At 38.5% G+C, this 15,116-nt stretch overlaps 1 protein-coding gene across 8 annotated transcripts; it reads right to left on the bottom strand.

Annotated features, from left to right (window-relative positions):
- Positions 1-14,970, bottom strand: LOC144021972 (uncharacterized). 8 transcript variants are annotated; one of them, XM_077526297.1, is made up of 29 exons: positions 14,839-14,970; positions 14,381-14,530; positions 14,199-14,221; positions 13,806-14,108; positions 11,901-11,988; positions 11,744-11,809; positions 11,123-11,286; positions 9,603-9,740; positions 9,452-9,505; positions 9,289-9,342; positions 8,958-9,011; positions 8,783-8,836; positions 7,935-7,988; positions 7,803-7,856; positions 7,416-7,469; positions 7,244-7,297; positions 6,907-6,951; positions 5,726-5,779; positions 5,341-5,394; positions 5,218-5,271; positions 4,899-4,970; positions 4,791-4,826; positions 4,603-4,647; positions 4,504-4,536; positions 3,035-3,181; positions 2,739-2,915; positions 2,352-2,442; positions 2,187-2,264; positions 1-1,113 (listed from the first exon to the last, which is right to left on the bottom strand). In XM_077526297.1, the coding sequence occupies exons 4-29, from the start codon at positions 13,824-13,826 to the stop codon at positions 914-916; spliced, it is 1,995 nt and encodes a 664-aa protein (XP_077382423.1). In that variant the 5' UTR covers positions 13,827-14,108; positions 14,199-14,221; positions 14,381-14,530; positions 14,839-14,970; the 3' UTR covers positions 1-913. The 8 variants fall into 8 exon arrangements, with proteins under 8 accessions (XP_077382423.1, XP_077382422.1, XP_077382419.1 ...); XM_077526296.1 differs by having other exon boundaries at positions 14,441-14,530; XM_077526293.1 differs by having other exon boundaries at positions 14,199-14,530.
- Between the last annotated feature and the right edge of the window lie 146 nt (positions 14,971-15,116).

The raw sequence follows: 15,116 nt of genomic DNA, 5'->3' as shown, positions 1-15,116 counted from the left end.
TGTCGTGAATGTATTTATTTAAAAATATATTGTTTACCCAACCGGCAAATGCCTCTTGGTGCCATCTCGAAGCAGTCAAAACCCACGGAATTATTAACAAACTTCACATTGAATGGAGTATTTGAACCGTTAAAAACACCAAAGCTTGATTCATTTAACACGTGATCACTGTGTTGCCTTGGAATTTGTGTGGAAAAACTAATTATTACGATCATTCCTGTGACAACCAAAGTGAAGAGGACACGAATTAAACTAAATATCAGGCAGTTTATCTGAAACACTTCATAGAACAGTACATGTATTTGAGATACTTTACATCATATTTACACGCCATCGTTTCTTTACTTACCGTGCATCTAGAAAATATTCCCAGCGCATCCACTTTTTCCACAATTTGTTATATTGCCGCCCAACCTGATGAAGTGTGCCAGGCTTGTGGCATCCAAAACACTTGACATGCAATTGCTACCAAATGTCACATATGCATCAATACAATTTTGAGCAAAAAAGGCTATAAATATACATTTATCAGTGTGTTTTTTAAACTTTGAAGACCTTTGCAAACATTTTATTAAAAAAAAAAAAAATCAGGTTGTGAGTATGCATTACATGTAGAATTTTATGACAAAAAAAAAATCTATTTAGGAATAAAAATGTAATATACAAAAATTAGGACAAAGTGAAGCCCTACTTCCCAATGGCGCTGCACATCAGAGTAAAAAATTAGGACTGAATAATACAAGATTTTTTTTTTACCAACCAAGAAAATTGATACAAAGCAGAATGTTCCTGGAGCGGAGTGCCCCTCAGGTTGGTACTCAGGCTGCAGACATTTTGATCAGCTTGAAGCTTAAATAATGCAAAAATGATGATGATGACGAAGTGACTCTCCCACTTTTTTTTAATCTTTAGTTTAGGAACTACGGGGTCCCTTAACCAGACCCTGCTCTTTGCGCATGACCGGCGCGTGGATGCTGCAATCCCGAGCCTCGCAGAAACCCGGAATGCCGGGGATTCCCAGCATCCCGGTGATGCCCACCTGACCTGGGAACCCTCGGGCGCCACGCAGACCCTCCATGCCGTTTTTAGCTACGCCAGGCTCGCCCGGAAAACCTGAGGAAACAGTAAAAGTGGTTTTAAGCATCTCCAAAGGGAAAACCCCCCAAAAAAACAGCAAACAAAAGTCCACATATCTTTAGATTAAAGTGTTCAGTTCTCTTGTTGTTGACGTCGCAGCACCTAGGCTAATAAACCAGCTAGGACACGTTAAAGGATTATCTAATTTTTGATACTTAGTTTTTAATAATTAATTTTTAAGTCATTCACTCCCAGGCATTTTCACTGAAGCAAGCCCCTTTGCTCCTGTTTTACTGGATTTTGACTGATTTTGCAAGGCCCACGGAATATTGTGTTCTATTGCTATATAAACATGGAACCTACCAAAAGAAAGATAAGAGTCTCTTCTTTCATGAGGAAAAAAAAAGTATGTATCTGTTTCCGTTTTGCAGCAATTAGCATTAGAATATAGCTAAGTTTCATCATTATTCACAAACCTGTTGAAAACATTGGGAAAAAGAGCTTGTTGCAACATGGCCCTGGCTTTCTAACACTCTGCTGCCACCTGCTGGCCCGTTTCTTGTAATAACTACCATTGCTTTAAGCGACCTCTTCAGATCAGAAGCTGCAACAAAGCCTTCTTAAAAAAAAAAGAAAAAAAGAAAAAAAAAGTTTTTGGGAGTGAAGGACAAAGTATTAAAAAATAGGGGTTGAAAGGGTTGAATGAGTTAATAGCAAAATAAAAGTGGTCAGATCAAAGTTTTAAGTGGTAAATGCTAGCTAGACAGATTAAAGCATAATTAATTTTTTTTTGTCTATTTTGTCATACTTGATATATTTCTTTCTTTCAAACTTTGAAAACCTGTGGAAAAAAAGTGGTGAAAAAGTTCTCTTAATAAATTAGCTGTGTACAACTCTGAAATAAAACAACCACCAAGATGCTAAGCTAGCTCAATTATAACGGATGCACATAACGTCACTATCTTTAGCGGCTAATGGACATGTTTCATGTGTTGTGTTAGCATTAGCGCCCGTGCTAACACTACAAAAAAAATAAAAGAAAAAAAGACCAAAGTAATGTAACCCACTACTGCTTTAGTAATTCGTAATAATGAAAAAAATAGTCTCACCAGGGACCCCTTGTGGTCCATCAAGTCCTTGGAAGCCTTTTCCTGGATCACCTGGAATTCCTTTAGGACCCTTTGTGCCTGATCATAAAGGCACTTATCAACCTCCAGGCATGAATAAAAAATGATTTTGAAAATTAAAAAAAAAAAAAAACGTTGATGGCGAACCTCGTTCACCCTGTGATCCTTTCTCTCCCTCCAGGCCTCGGTCTCCCTGAACACCGCGGTCTCCCTTGGATCCAGCTTTGCCCACGTTTCCCTACAAGAGACGGAGGGAAGTAAGTGCATAAATGCAAATTATATAATTTATACTTTCTCGAAAAATGTAGTATGTTTGTAATTGAAAATATTCATTCAAAATGTTTTTTTTAAACTGCTCGATAAATATAGTTGAGATACAAAATGTATTATACTAGCAAAAAAAAAAAAGGTAAGAACAAAATTATTAAGGAAATGTTTTTTGTTTTTTTTAACACTTACTAATGTGTATTAATAATTTAATGTAGCTACTAAAAGTAATAATGTGAACTAAGTGTGGGATAGAGCTGGCCTTACAGTTTTGCCGGCTGGTCCCGGGGGGCCATTGGCTCCAGGGGGTCCGATCAGCGTGCGATTGTTGATGGGGCAACCCTGCGTGCACTTGGCCCGGATGGAAGCGGCGTACTGCGAGATCTGAGCCGTGACCACGCCGCGGCACAGCTGCAGCACCTGTTCGTCCGATAGCCCGGGACCCTGAAGGCAACATTTGGTCACATTTGCCACTTCTGGTTTCTATTTTTCTGTCACACAAAAGTATCCCAGCTGGTACCCATTGTTCATAAATATTCTGAAATTAGCAAAACAAGACTTACAGTGGCACCTTGCACTCCTTTGGGTCCGGCTTGGCCTTTGGCGCCAGGGTCTCCGAGGGGACCTCGAGCCCCTCGGGATCCCGGGATGCCGGGAGGACCCGGGGGGCCGATATTGCCGGTCCGACCACCCGAACCTGTTGGACCACGCTGGAAAGACAAAAGAGAAAAATTGTGTGCAGAAAAACAATTGGAGCCATATTTATGTCCTTTTATTTTTAAAGAAAGATGAGAAATTATATGTATGGACATTAACAGCCATTTAAAATTTGATTCGATATCCTTCGCACTAATTTGTAACGTCCCTCCAGATGATGTTTTCCAGAGAAATTGAATTTTTTTGTGTTGGGTAAAATGGCCTTTGGGGACTTTTTGTGTGCCATCGCATAGAGAAAATATGGTTAAAAAAAAAAAATCTTAAAATTAGAGTAAACAGTATAACTTGATTTATTTTATTTTATTTTTTTTTTTTTCCAGCAAATCTCCTCAACCGTTTCAAGGAGCCCCTTGTTTGACTGGCTTATCAGTTTCATTTAAAAAATATCCATCAATGAGCTCGCACAGGCCAAAATTTGTCACCAAATTTCCCTCAACCATTTTGGGCAACCCCTTGTCTTACCAGTTCCAGTTAAATATATCTACACTGAGTGAATTTGACTCTATTTAGACAGTGACCAAAAAGAATAGTTTTAGAATAGGCTAAGATTTACACTAGGAAGAGAGTAAAATAAAAAATTTAAAAAAATGAATAAAAGTCACTCAGGGGTTGAGGAACGAACTCACGACCTTCAGCTTGGGAGGCTGCCACACTACCATCTGAGCTATGCCCGTCCTACTGTTTGCTTTTCTCCAAGAGACCAAAGACAACGTTTTTATTACCGTGATGCTTCAAACAGCATCACGTACCACAACAACTCGACTTAAAAAAGCGCAAATGGAACATGTGTGAGGAGAGCAGAGTGGGCAGAATAACAAAGAATTTATTAATGTTAAGATTTTAGAGGTGTTGGAAGTGCTCATTCCATGTTTTATAGAAAATTCCACAAAGTTGGCGGCCATTTGTCATGTTGCAACTCCTACTAAGGTCAAGGAGCCTACTAGTGATAGAGGCACATATCTCCTAGTTGGGTCTTGAAGTGGTAGTGCGGCACAGAAGTTCACTACCAAGGTTTGCATGCTAGTAGGCCAAAAGTGGAACTAGTAGTGGGAAAAATTGTTACTATGGTAAACTTGAAACAAAATGGATGCCGCACACCTTCCTGTAAGGCCATTCATCCAACACATTTGCAACTTAGCCCAAATCTGAACTATTTTGAATGACGCAACAGAAAAATCCAAGCCTCCTTTTGAACGTGACATTCATCTAAAAAAATAACATCTTTGATCTTTGGTTTGTATTCTGTTGAACTTTACAAAGGGGAAACTCTTATGGTAAGTTGTGGTTTCAATTTTTGTCAGAGTGACGAGCACACCTCTCCTTTCTCTCCACGATCTCCAAGCGCCCCCTGAAAGCAGAAACCAAAGTGACTCAAGAGTGATACTTAAATGTGTCAAACTTACTGACAGTTTACCTTTTGTCCTTTTTGGCCCTTGACCCCTATCCTACCCTTCGCACCCTGCATGCATAAAAGAAAATACAATAATTGAGGAAATTGTGAGGAGGAAGGAAAACGATAAGAATTCCCAGCAGGAAGTTGACATTACAGTGATGATAATAACATAGACCACAAATAGCACTTGATTGTATGACTAGTCTCACCGTGTCACCATCCGGTCCGGTCTCACCCTTGGGCCCCTACAGCACATATGCACACACATAAGTTTTGTTGAGATTGTGTGGTTGTGTGTTGTTGTAGTGAGCACTCACAAGGGGTCCCTGGAGGCCCTTTGGCCCTGGCTTGCCAGGTATTCCAGCATCTCCTTGCTCACCTGCAGAACCCTGATGGAAGGACCACAATAAATTTTTTTTTTTTTTAAATCATTATAAATATCGGGACAAATGTACTGTACGAAAGCTGATTGAGTTTTGAGAAAATACAGGGCAGTAAAATAGGCAGTAAAAAATGTATGAAAGCTCTAAATTGTATAAAAATTATGCATAAATGCTATAAACTGCATAGATGTGCTGGTCTCACTCAGCCTCAGGAATCAAACATTAAAATGTGTCGCAGTGCTCACTCACTCACCACAAAGCCAATCCTGCCTCGAGGTCCTCGAACGCCACGCTCCCCTTTGCTGCCCTGCAACGGTCAATGGAACCACTTCAGCATCACGCTGAAATCAGCGAGTGCATAAAGTGGCTTTGTCACCTTTGCCCCGAAGGAACCCGGTTCTCCCATCAATCCCGGGACACCAATGGGACCCTGAGAAGATAAATGTGACGACATCGATGAGAAGCTGATTGAGCAAATTGTACCACGGGTGCCTTTTTTTTTTGTGCTCAAAAGAATGGATATTTAAAGTTTATTTTAGTAATAAATTTTTGTATTTAATTTCAATTATAACACCTAACCAAATATTTACGTATATTAGTAATATATGCAACCAATTTGAGTGAAAAACGGCTTATAAAAAACAAAAAAACAAAACCATTTTACAGGACTCAGGAAAATGTAAAAAATCAGTGGTCCAGATTAAGAGAGGGCCATACTTTGGCCACCCAGTTTAGGTCGATAAATTTAGATACACACTCACATCTTCTCCGGGGTCGCCATCGCTGCCTGGAACGCCGCCAAGACCTCTGGTACCCTAACAGAGAGATAATGTGTTTGTCTTAAAATGTTAATAACTGCACAGTAGGGATCCCTCAATGCATAATCTAGACTCATGTCCCCAAAGAGCTAATTGTTGGATTCGGTGGAAACAATTTAACCTTTTTTTCATGACCAAGAAACATATAACTGTGAAAAATATTTCAAACTATCATCCCTGGGACAAGTGTGTGTTAGCTACATTTCTTTTTTACACAATTAAGGTGTGTGTACAATGTACACTTTTGGTCTGATGGTGGTGCTACATTTAAAAAGTCAGTGAAATGTACTGGAGTAAAAAGTAGAATTAAATCCAAATACTAGAAAATTATGTTTAGTGTAATTTCAATGAAATAGATACGGAGATTAAAAAAAAAAAAAAAATCCCCCCAACTTTGTTTCAGTAACTTTATGTGAACCGAAAGTAACATTCAAAGCTTCCCACAATTAATTTGTGTATATCAAAATACCTGTAACTTCCTCTACTGGGTGGTGTGACTTCCTCGTGAATAACACACACACTTAGTCATAGAATTTGGCTCTTTTTTTTTTTTTTTTCGACTAAAACCATACCAAAAGTGTCAACTGATTTATATATTGGTTTAATAAGTCACACCATTTTTTCTTTTTTTTAAAAGTCCTGTAAAAACCATCCTCACAATTTCAGTATACTTGCATCTGTCATGTTGCTGGGTGCCTCATAACAAAAGTGAAATCTCCACTGACATCCAATAATGAAACAGAGATTGGCAGACTTTCTGTGTGGACAGTAATAACGATAACTACGGGCTAAACTTACAATACAATTGACTTTTTTTTTTTTTTATCACTCGTGTCTTCTGACAAAAGTTAAATACAGGCTCTGTATACCATTTTATACAGTTATATATCATATACTTTGGATATAGCGTTTGGTGACACTCGTTTAACAATTCTACAGATGCTTTGAAGCTTTGTTCTGGTCTCCACCCAAAAGGCTCCGGGAATCTTCATCTTGTTTGTCCTCTTTGTTTGACTTAACCAATAATGTGAATAATGGACATACAGTATTGTACTTGAAGCAGCTGGCCCATGTTCCGAGGGACAACATACAATAAATGAAAAGGACAGATAATTAGTGGGTACCTTTGGTCCACCTGGCCCGCGGCCACCGGGCTGGCCGGGATAACCCTGAGGGGAACAAACAAGGAAATATTCAGACAAAATAAATACATGTAAATTAAATATGTTAAATACATGAATTTTATCTAAATAATAAACGAAACAAAAATGAAGTACTGTGGTGTCTTGAGATATGAGTGCCTCGATTTCAGTGCCTTGCTTTAGACCACCACCGAAGGGTGGTAAATAATTTTGACTCAGATTCCACACAAGTGTTTCAAATGCAAGTGTACAGAAAAAAGAAAAAAAAAAACATGAAAAATTTCAGGTAAAAACAGAGGATGTATACGAGGTGTCCTACATTGTATCCTCGGTCGCCTATGTCTCCTGGGAATCCAGGTGCTCCAGTCTGGCCCTGCAGGATATGACAAGACAATAAGAACTCAATGGTGACCTCTACTGGCCAACACTATTTACAAGATTTATCATCCTCCTCCTGACAAGCTTTAAACTTTCATTTCCTATTTAATTACCTTGCCTCCATCTGGTCCTTGAACTCCCACTTTGCCCTCTTCACCCAGGGATCCCTGGATATAAAAATAGGTCATGCATGATAAATATAAGTAAAGGTTGAGTTTGCTGTTCAAGCTCCTTGCAAGATTTGAATGTAGCATGACTTAATTCTCCCTCAAAGCCAAATCAAAGCCACACCCCTCACAAAAGCACAGGTGGCAAACTGTACATAACGTGCATTGTATAAAAGCCACCGTTAGCCACAGCTACTAGATTGGGTAGCTTGGCTTATTTATATGGGAAAGTTGCATTTTACAATGTACAAATGCAAACCCTCCCTTTTATGGAAGAATATTTGTACCACACCAGAAACAAACAAAACAAAAAGTTCAACATCTGATTTTTACCTTGGGACCTTGACCTCCCATTGATCCCGGAGTGCCAGGATCACCACGAGAACCCTAAAGAAACAAAATAATACAACTTTTGACTTTTATATTAAAATCAAATTGCTTGATTGATCAATTGGGTTTCCTTACAATGTTACCACGACCTCCGACCCCTCCTCGCGGTCCCTCCATGCCGGCCTCACCCTACGAACAGGAAGAGTCATGTGACCCCAGATGGTCAAATTAAATGACTGTTCTAGCGTTCATGTCGCGTTCTAGATGAGTTTCGTCCCGGTTTCTTTCAGAGAGCAACCCTGGCAATATTGGCACAGTGAACCCCTACATTTTCGGGGTTCACATGTCCATGAATACACACGTTTAACTGTGGTCAAATTCAGACTGTAAACTGATGATTCACTCAAGTTTCCTATGTTTACTTGAAAATAAGTCACAGTGCCACTAAAGTGTATAAACGTTCTGTTCCTTGAACTGTCCCGTTCATCATTGTGGAAGGGTTTGGATGTCCCTGTGACTGTAAGAGCTAAATTGTCAAGGGCTTTATGTCCCCTAGTAGGGTCACCTGAGGATAAGTGAGGGGACCAGACAAAGCATGGCTAAGAACCAATTAAAAAAAAAAAAAAAAAAAAAAAAACAAGACTACATTCTTCCGTTTCTTGGAAGCAGGTCACCGTTTGAAAGGACGCGAGTCAGTCTATAAATTAATTAACTGCATCTCGAAAGGTCCTCACTTTGTGACTGAGTAAGCAGACGATTCTAACTGAAAAAGATAAGCACCTGCAAGAACTGGTTCAACTGTCACTTGTAGGTGGTATCGTTAATCTTGAAAAGCGGTTGGAACTCCCCCAACCCGCCAGAAAGGGTGTGTGGAAACGTATAAAAGTGAAAGTGAGCACTGCTTTACTGCAGTATTTCCACTGCAGGTAGAACAGCTCTATATGCTTTTTGCATAACCTGAGGGATGTGAAGGTGTTTTTTACCTTCAGACCTGACTGTCCACGCTCACCCCGGGACCCTATAAGTCCTGGTTCTCCCTGGTAAAAAAAAAATACAACAATAACAATGTCACTATAAAGATGAATAATTAATCAATATAAAGTCACTTTTTTTTTTTTTTTTTAACAAACTCTTTGCCTTTTCTCCCCTATTACTCACCATGCCACCATCGAAACCCGAACCTCCGTCTTCGCCTTCAGGTCCAGGATCACCCTGGAATCAAAGTGCAAACAGAGATACAAAGAAAGTATAGTCCAAGTTTTGCTGTTTAAATACAAATAATAAACAATATTTTTTGCTATCACATTATTATTATGCAGAAGGCAAGTGTACTTAAAAACACTATTTTTTTTCTTATAGATTGATTTATAAAAAAAAGAAAAAAAAGAATGTAATTTAATATTGATCACTTTCCTTTCCATTTACGATCAGGTGGGTTTCCATAACAACATATCAAGTTTTAATCTTGAAGCCATTTTGAATCACTCACCCCTGGGCCAGCATCTCCTTTTCGGCCTTGCACTCCTTTTGTTCCTTTATAACCCTAAAACACAACTCAGTCAATTATTTCTCCTCATTTTGACTTCTTTTATATCATTATTCCGAGTTTTTCTTTAGACAGTGATGATATATTGATGATTTTGGGGTGTTACCTCTCTGCCTTGCAGTCCGGGTGCTCCCATTTTACCCTGCAGGCCTCGCAAGCCCTGACAGGAAGTGAGGAGAGCAGATAAGTCTTCTAACTTAGTCTTCTAAGTGTTCTGTATAGAAGCCTCTATCAAGAGTGCTTTACCACGCGAGTACCTTGGGCCCAGCGAAGCCGGCGAATCCCGGCTCACCGGGTTCACAATCACACTCGGTGGGACCCTCCTCACCGAGGGCTGCGTCGCCACCCGACTCCTCCGAGGACCTGGTGTCAGGTCCTTGGTGCTCAAACGGGACCTGAGAAGATGACATGTTTTTCTTTCCACAGGCATGTTTGTTGTTATTACTGTAGACTAAATGGCAAACATATTTATGCATCTTGTCTATTGGATACCTAATGAGCATGTTTACTATATCTGTCCATAGAATTCATGTTGAGCATGTCTACTCGCCTACCCTACCTATCAATATTAGTGATACCAGTTGCTGTTTTACAAACAAACATTTCTTGATAAAATGTTTGAATTGATACTAGGATCTGGTATAACAGCCTTTTGTTTATTACCCAGTGTTTTCTCGGGATGTAACGATATCCAAACATCACGATACGATATCACGATATGAAGGTCAGGATACGATAATTATCACGATATTGTGGGGAGGTTGGCGAAACACAAAAAGGTCACAATATTGTAAAAAATTAGCTCATACTAAAAAAACAAAACAACAACACACACAATATTGTTCTTTTGTGCATTACAGCATTGCATATAAACAACCTACAATCTCTAATAACACTTAATATTGCAGCATTTGCTTATTTATGCACACACATATTGAGTTCCTCCACATATTGACATGGTTCACAAGCATATTACGTGCCCCTTCATCTGACCATTAACGTGTATTTTAAACACAGAAGGGCCAAAATATGCATTGTGAAAATTAAACTGCACTAAAAAAATAGCCACCAGAGGGTACTAGAACTGCACAAATGAAAAGACTTATTTTTAACAGATGTGCTGCTTTTAATATCGTGACGTGATGACAACAACATATTGTGGCAGTTTTAATATCACAATATTGCTATTAGCGTTAGTTTTTCCCCCCAACCTTGGTATCGAACTCAGTTGTAAGAGGCTTTATATGAATTCTCAACATGTTTCTTTTTTAAATATAACTAGACAATACCAGCTTCTATTTAATTTTATATTATTTTTAATACGCATTTTTTTCTATATTTGAACTGTTGTCTATAAATATTGGTATCATCAATACCAGGTTTTTAATCAACATAAAATTCTATCGATGTCAATATCTATATCAGCGATATACTTTTATTGTACTACTTAAAATATTTGTGTTCTTTTTCCTTTAAATATTGGTAGCTGCTATAGCAGCTTCCATTTTACTATGTAAACGATTTCTAAACATATTACAACTTATATAGTCAATACTAGCCTAGACTCAAAATGTTTTTTTTTTTTTTTTTAATCCATATCAGTCATACCAGCCACAACTTTGGTGCAGTTTTCTAAAAAAATATAAAGATCTGTATCAGCTATACTAGCTTTTCGTTTATTTGGTACTACAACAGTAAGGAAATGTTCATCACTAGGTGGCAATGTTACCCCAGGTTAGTAGAAGCATGAAATTTTGTGTCCCCCTGCGACCCCCACCTTCCTCCGTCCCAGCTTGTCCTCCTTGGCATAGTGCGACTCTGTGGGAGTGATGTAGGGGAAGGCGTCCTCTGTGATCATGGTGACCTGGGTGGGGGCGGGCTCGTAGGGGTCGTAATCATCCTCCTCCGGATTCTGGTCCTCGTCGTACCCATGGGAGGACTCTGGTGGAGATGACCATCATGTCTGTTAGTTTGAGGTTGACTCAACAGTGGCCACTCTGGAGCACCTTTCACACAGAGATCCTGCAAAATAGCCGCAAGAGTCGTAACAGAAGATTTGGCATTTATCCGACTTTTCCCTTTTAACAGAAACTCAGAAAAAACATCCTACCTCGGCACATTTTCACACAGCATCAAGACATCCCTGATTCAGATGTATAAAATCATTTTGTTGGACAGCGTCAATTGCTTTCAACACAACAGTATCAAATCTGTGAGCTACCTTTCTGCCTTTGATACCACCACTAAAGCTGTAAAATTTGGTAGCTTGCCTACCTTTCATACAGACCAGTAAACTCAGCATTATTCATAAAGCAATTTTTTGGTCTTGTATAAATTCACCTTCTGCATCTTCAAAGTACTTAATGACTTTTTTTCACCTAAAAGTCATGTGACTGACCTGGCTGGGGGGGTCTCAAGTGGTCATAGCGGTCGAGGATCGATCCCTCAAAGGTGTGATCCTCACCTGTACATTTAAGCCACACATACTATAAATGATTAGTTCATCAATCTGATGCAGCCAAAACACGATATCCGCCGAGTGCATCGGTCCAGACCCGAGTGGTTTCCGGAATATTCATCCTCCTGGCAGAGAGCGCACAAGACGCACAGCAGCAGGATGAGCAGCATCCAGGGCGAGGACGCCTGCAACCAAACGCAGACAACATGCTAAACCTCACCTCGCCTCACCTGTGCAACTAAACATGAGAAATTTAGGAGTGTGTTTACATTGGCATTTTGACAAATAGAGGCTTTTTTTTCCCTTTTTTTTTTACAAAGAGGAAGCACTATTTCACATCATTAGTTTCATTTCTTAAGCATGTATTAGTAAAAAATAAAAATAAAAAAATAAATAAATAAAAATAAAATAAAAATAAACAGCTTCAAAGTTGTTTGGTTTTTTAGAGATATACTGTACTGTAAACCAAATCCCAGATAGAACACCTATCAAACCGTACTAAAGTAACATTGAATAAGAAGCTCATTTTAACATTTTTTTTTCCAATTGGCTGTCCTGCAAAACTGCTGTCTGAGGAGTTGACTGTTCAATTTGCAACCAATCACATCCAATATTGGGCGGGGCCAAATTGCTTAAGACTACAAAACGGCACAGAACAAACAGCCTAAAAGCAAATGTGAAAAGTGGACAAACATATTTGAATTAGGTATAAGTGAAATTACTTTGATCAGAGCGTTTACAAACATTTCAAATATGTTCAGACTAGTCAATGTTAATTTTTAGTGCAGGCAGAGGGTGCTATTTATTGATAAGAGTCTCTCAAACAGGTATTTTTTGATTAAATAAAAGCTGTACTTAAATACTAAGACACATCAAGTCAGACGACTTTTCGATTCGACTTATATTAACAATAGAAAAAAAAGATTGTAATATAACAAGTGGTCTCATCACACTGTTTCAAGGTACATCTTGTTCATATGTGTTTTGTATTTGGACTTAAATGTAAATATAAATTGCTAATTCATTCTACTGCTGAAAATATGAATGCTTGATTTTTATTTTCATATTACGTTTTTTTTTTTTTTTAAAGCATTGATCATTCGAGGGCTTTGGTCCGGATAATGAATGGATGCTGTTTGATGCTTGCTTATTCTTGAACATTTAACTACGTGTGTGGGAAAGCATAAGTAAAAGGGCAGATAAATTCATTTTAAATTTTTGAAAATCATCTTAAATACTGTATAAACATATAAACCGTTTTTTTCCACTGAAGTTTGACGTGGAACCAACTCAGATGACCCCACTGGACCCCAAGGCCAGCAAGGTGGCAGAAATTGAATTAAGAATTCTTTTCCTTGTTTTCTTTTCCATATCTGCTTTATATATATATATATATATATATATATATATATACATATATATATATATATATATATATATTTTATGAAGGAAAATGTTCATTTTACTTTGGGTTTACATTTTTTTTAACCTGAAAATTGTCTTTCAACCACATACTAAAGCCTACTATTTAATGTACAAATAAATTCAAGTGATATTACTTCTTTTGGGAGTTATGTTGTTAGTAATCTATAGAACATAATCTCTCAAATATATCTATAAATAGCAACAATTGAGGAACTGATTATTTTGCAGTGGTCTCTTATTTTTTCTGTTTGCCATGTATAAAATCGTGTGATGACTTGATGACGGTGTTCTGTAAAACTGGAATTTCTACTATTATGGTTCTAATAAAGGATTATTCGATTCGACTTATGTCTTTTACATGCTAGAAAACTCCTTTTTAAAAAATACAAAAATAAAAAAAAAATCCTAAAAATGTTCAGTGTAGCTTTCCATTACCTCAAGAAGAATTACGTTTGTTTAGGGAAAAAAAACAAAACAAAAAAAATAACAGATTTATATCAACCTCAATTAACGCTTCCTTTGTTCTCTACTCTTTGAGGTCTGCTGGGCAATCACAAGGCCGGACTGTCACACTCACCTTGTCAGATGAGGATCCCATGGTGCCGCACGGCAGGTCCTCTCAAAACGCTCCACGCTGAGGACAGGGGAAAAAGCACCAAAACAAAGCAGCTATGATGCTGGCTTAGGCGGTCCTCACTGCATGATTCACCCGGGACGGTTGCCCTCCTGGAAGCTCGTGCCTCTGGCTCTCTGCAGGAGCCCTCAGGTTCCCAGGAGGCTGGCGGGACCCTCACTGGTGTCTCTCGTCCAATACGTCTTCTTCTCAACAGGGTGAGAAATACCGGAGCAGAGTAGAAGGAGCGGACACATGAGATGGAACCTGTGCAGATCGTGGGTCATGCAGGTGTTTGCAGTCAGATGCTTGGAGAATAAATCATTTCTTAAAATGTTTCTGGGGTTGAATATTCACCTAAATTTAACTTTCAACCAAATCTGAAACAAAAAACAAAACAAAAAAAGCTATAAAAACAGTTCATTTCAATAAAATGCTTACTGCCACATTCTTGCACTGCATTATGTGCAGCTTTCCTAAATCTACCACGTATTTTCGGTTTATTACCTGAGAGTATATGAGCGGTGGTTTATACTTACAGCTTGTTTTATACATGAATATCAATAAATTACTTGAGTGAAATGAAAGTGAAGGGTGACCTCTGAACCTCCCCTGGCGTGACAGGCCAGTACAACATTCCGTGGCTTTCGCTGTTAAAACTCCGCCAGCCAATCAGGAGGTGAAGAGATCTGAGCATGATCACGCAGATAGAGTGGCACATTTCATATTTTTGCTCTACTTTTAAGCTCGCTACACACAAAGTATGTATAAACATTTGTTTTAAAACGTGATTCAACCCACACATATTACTATCACACATTATCTGACGTAGTACCAGCACAAACTACGAGGGGCAGCGATTAAAAAATAACGAAGCTAGGCTAGCTGTTAGCATAAGAGCGCACTCTATTTACGTTTTGGCAGTTATGCCAATTCCTTACGTTGTCATTTCTATGTGGTAAAATACTTGAAAGGAAATATAATAAAAGCACTCAACTCGTTAAGTTGCGGCTCCATTTCGGGGTTTGTATTGGGAACTAAGAATTTTTTATTTTTTTTCCCCCCAGTTCATGGACGTACAGTGGTTCGTTGTCCATCTCCTGCTGCCCCACCTGATCAAAGGTCTCTTCTGATTGGATGACATTCAAAATAGTGCTTAAGTGTAATTTTGTAACGGCAGCAACAATACAACATAGTTTTATATTAACCATTAAAAAAAATATATATATATATATATATATATATATATATATATATATATATAGTTACACGGGT

The sequence above is a fragment of the Festucalex cinctus genome, chromosome 7 (genome assembly GCF_051991245.1).
Source record: "Festucalex cinctus isolate MCC-2025b chromosome 7, RoL_Fcin_1.0, whole genome shotgun sequence".
In the NCBI taxonomy this organism is placed as follows: Eukaryota; Metazoa; Chordata; class Actinopteri; order Syngnathiformes; family Syngnathidae; genus Festucalex; species Festucalex cinctus.
The sequence above is the reverse complement of the archived record's forward strand: the minus strand, read 5'-3'. Positions and strand labels throughout refer to the sequence as shown.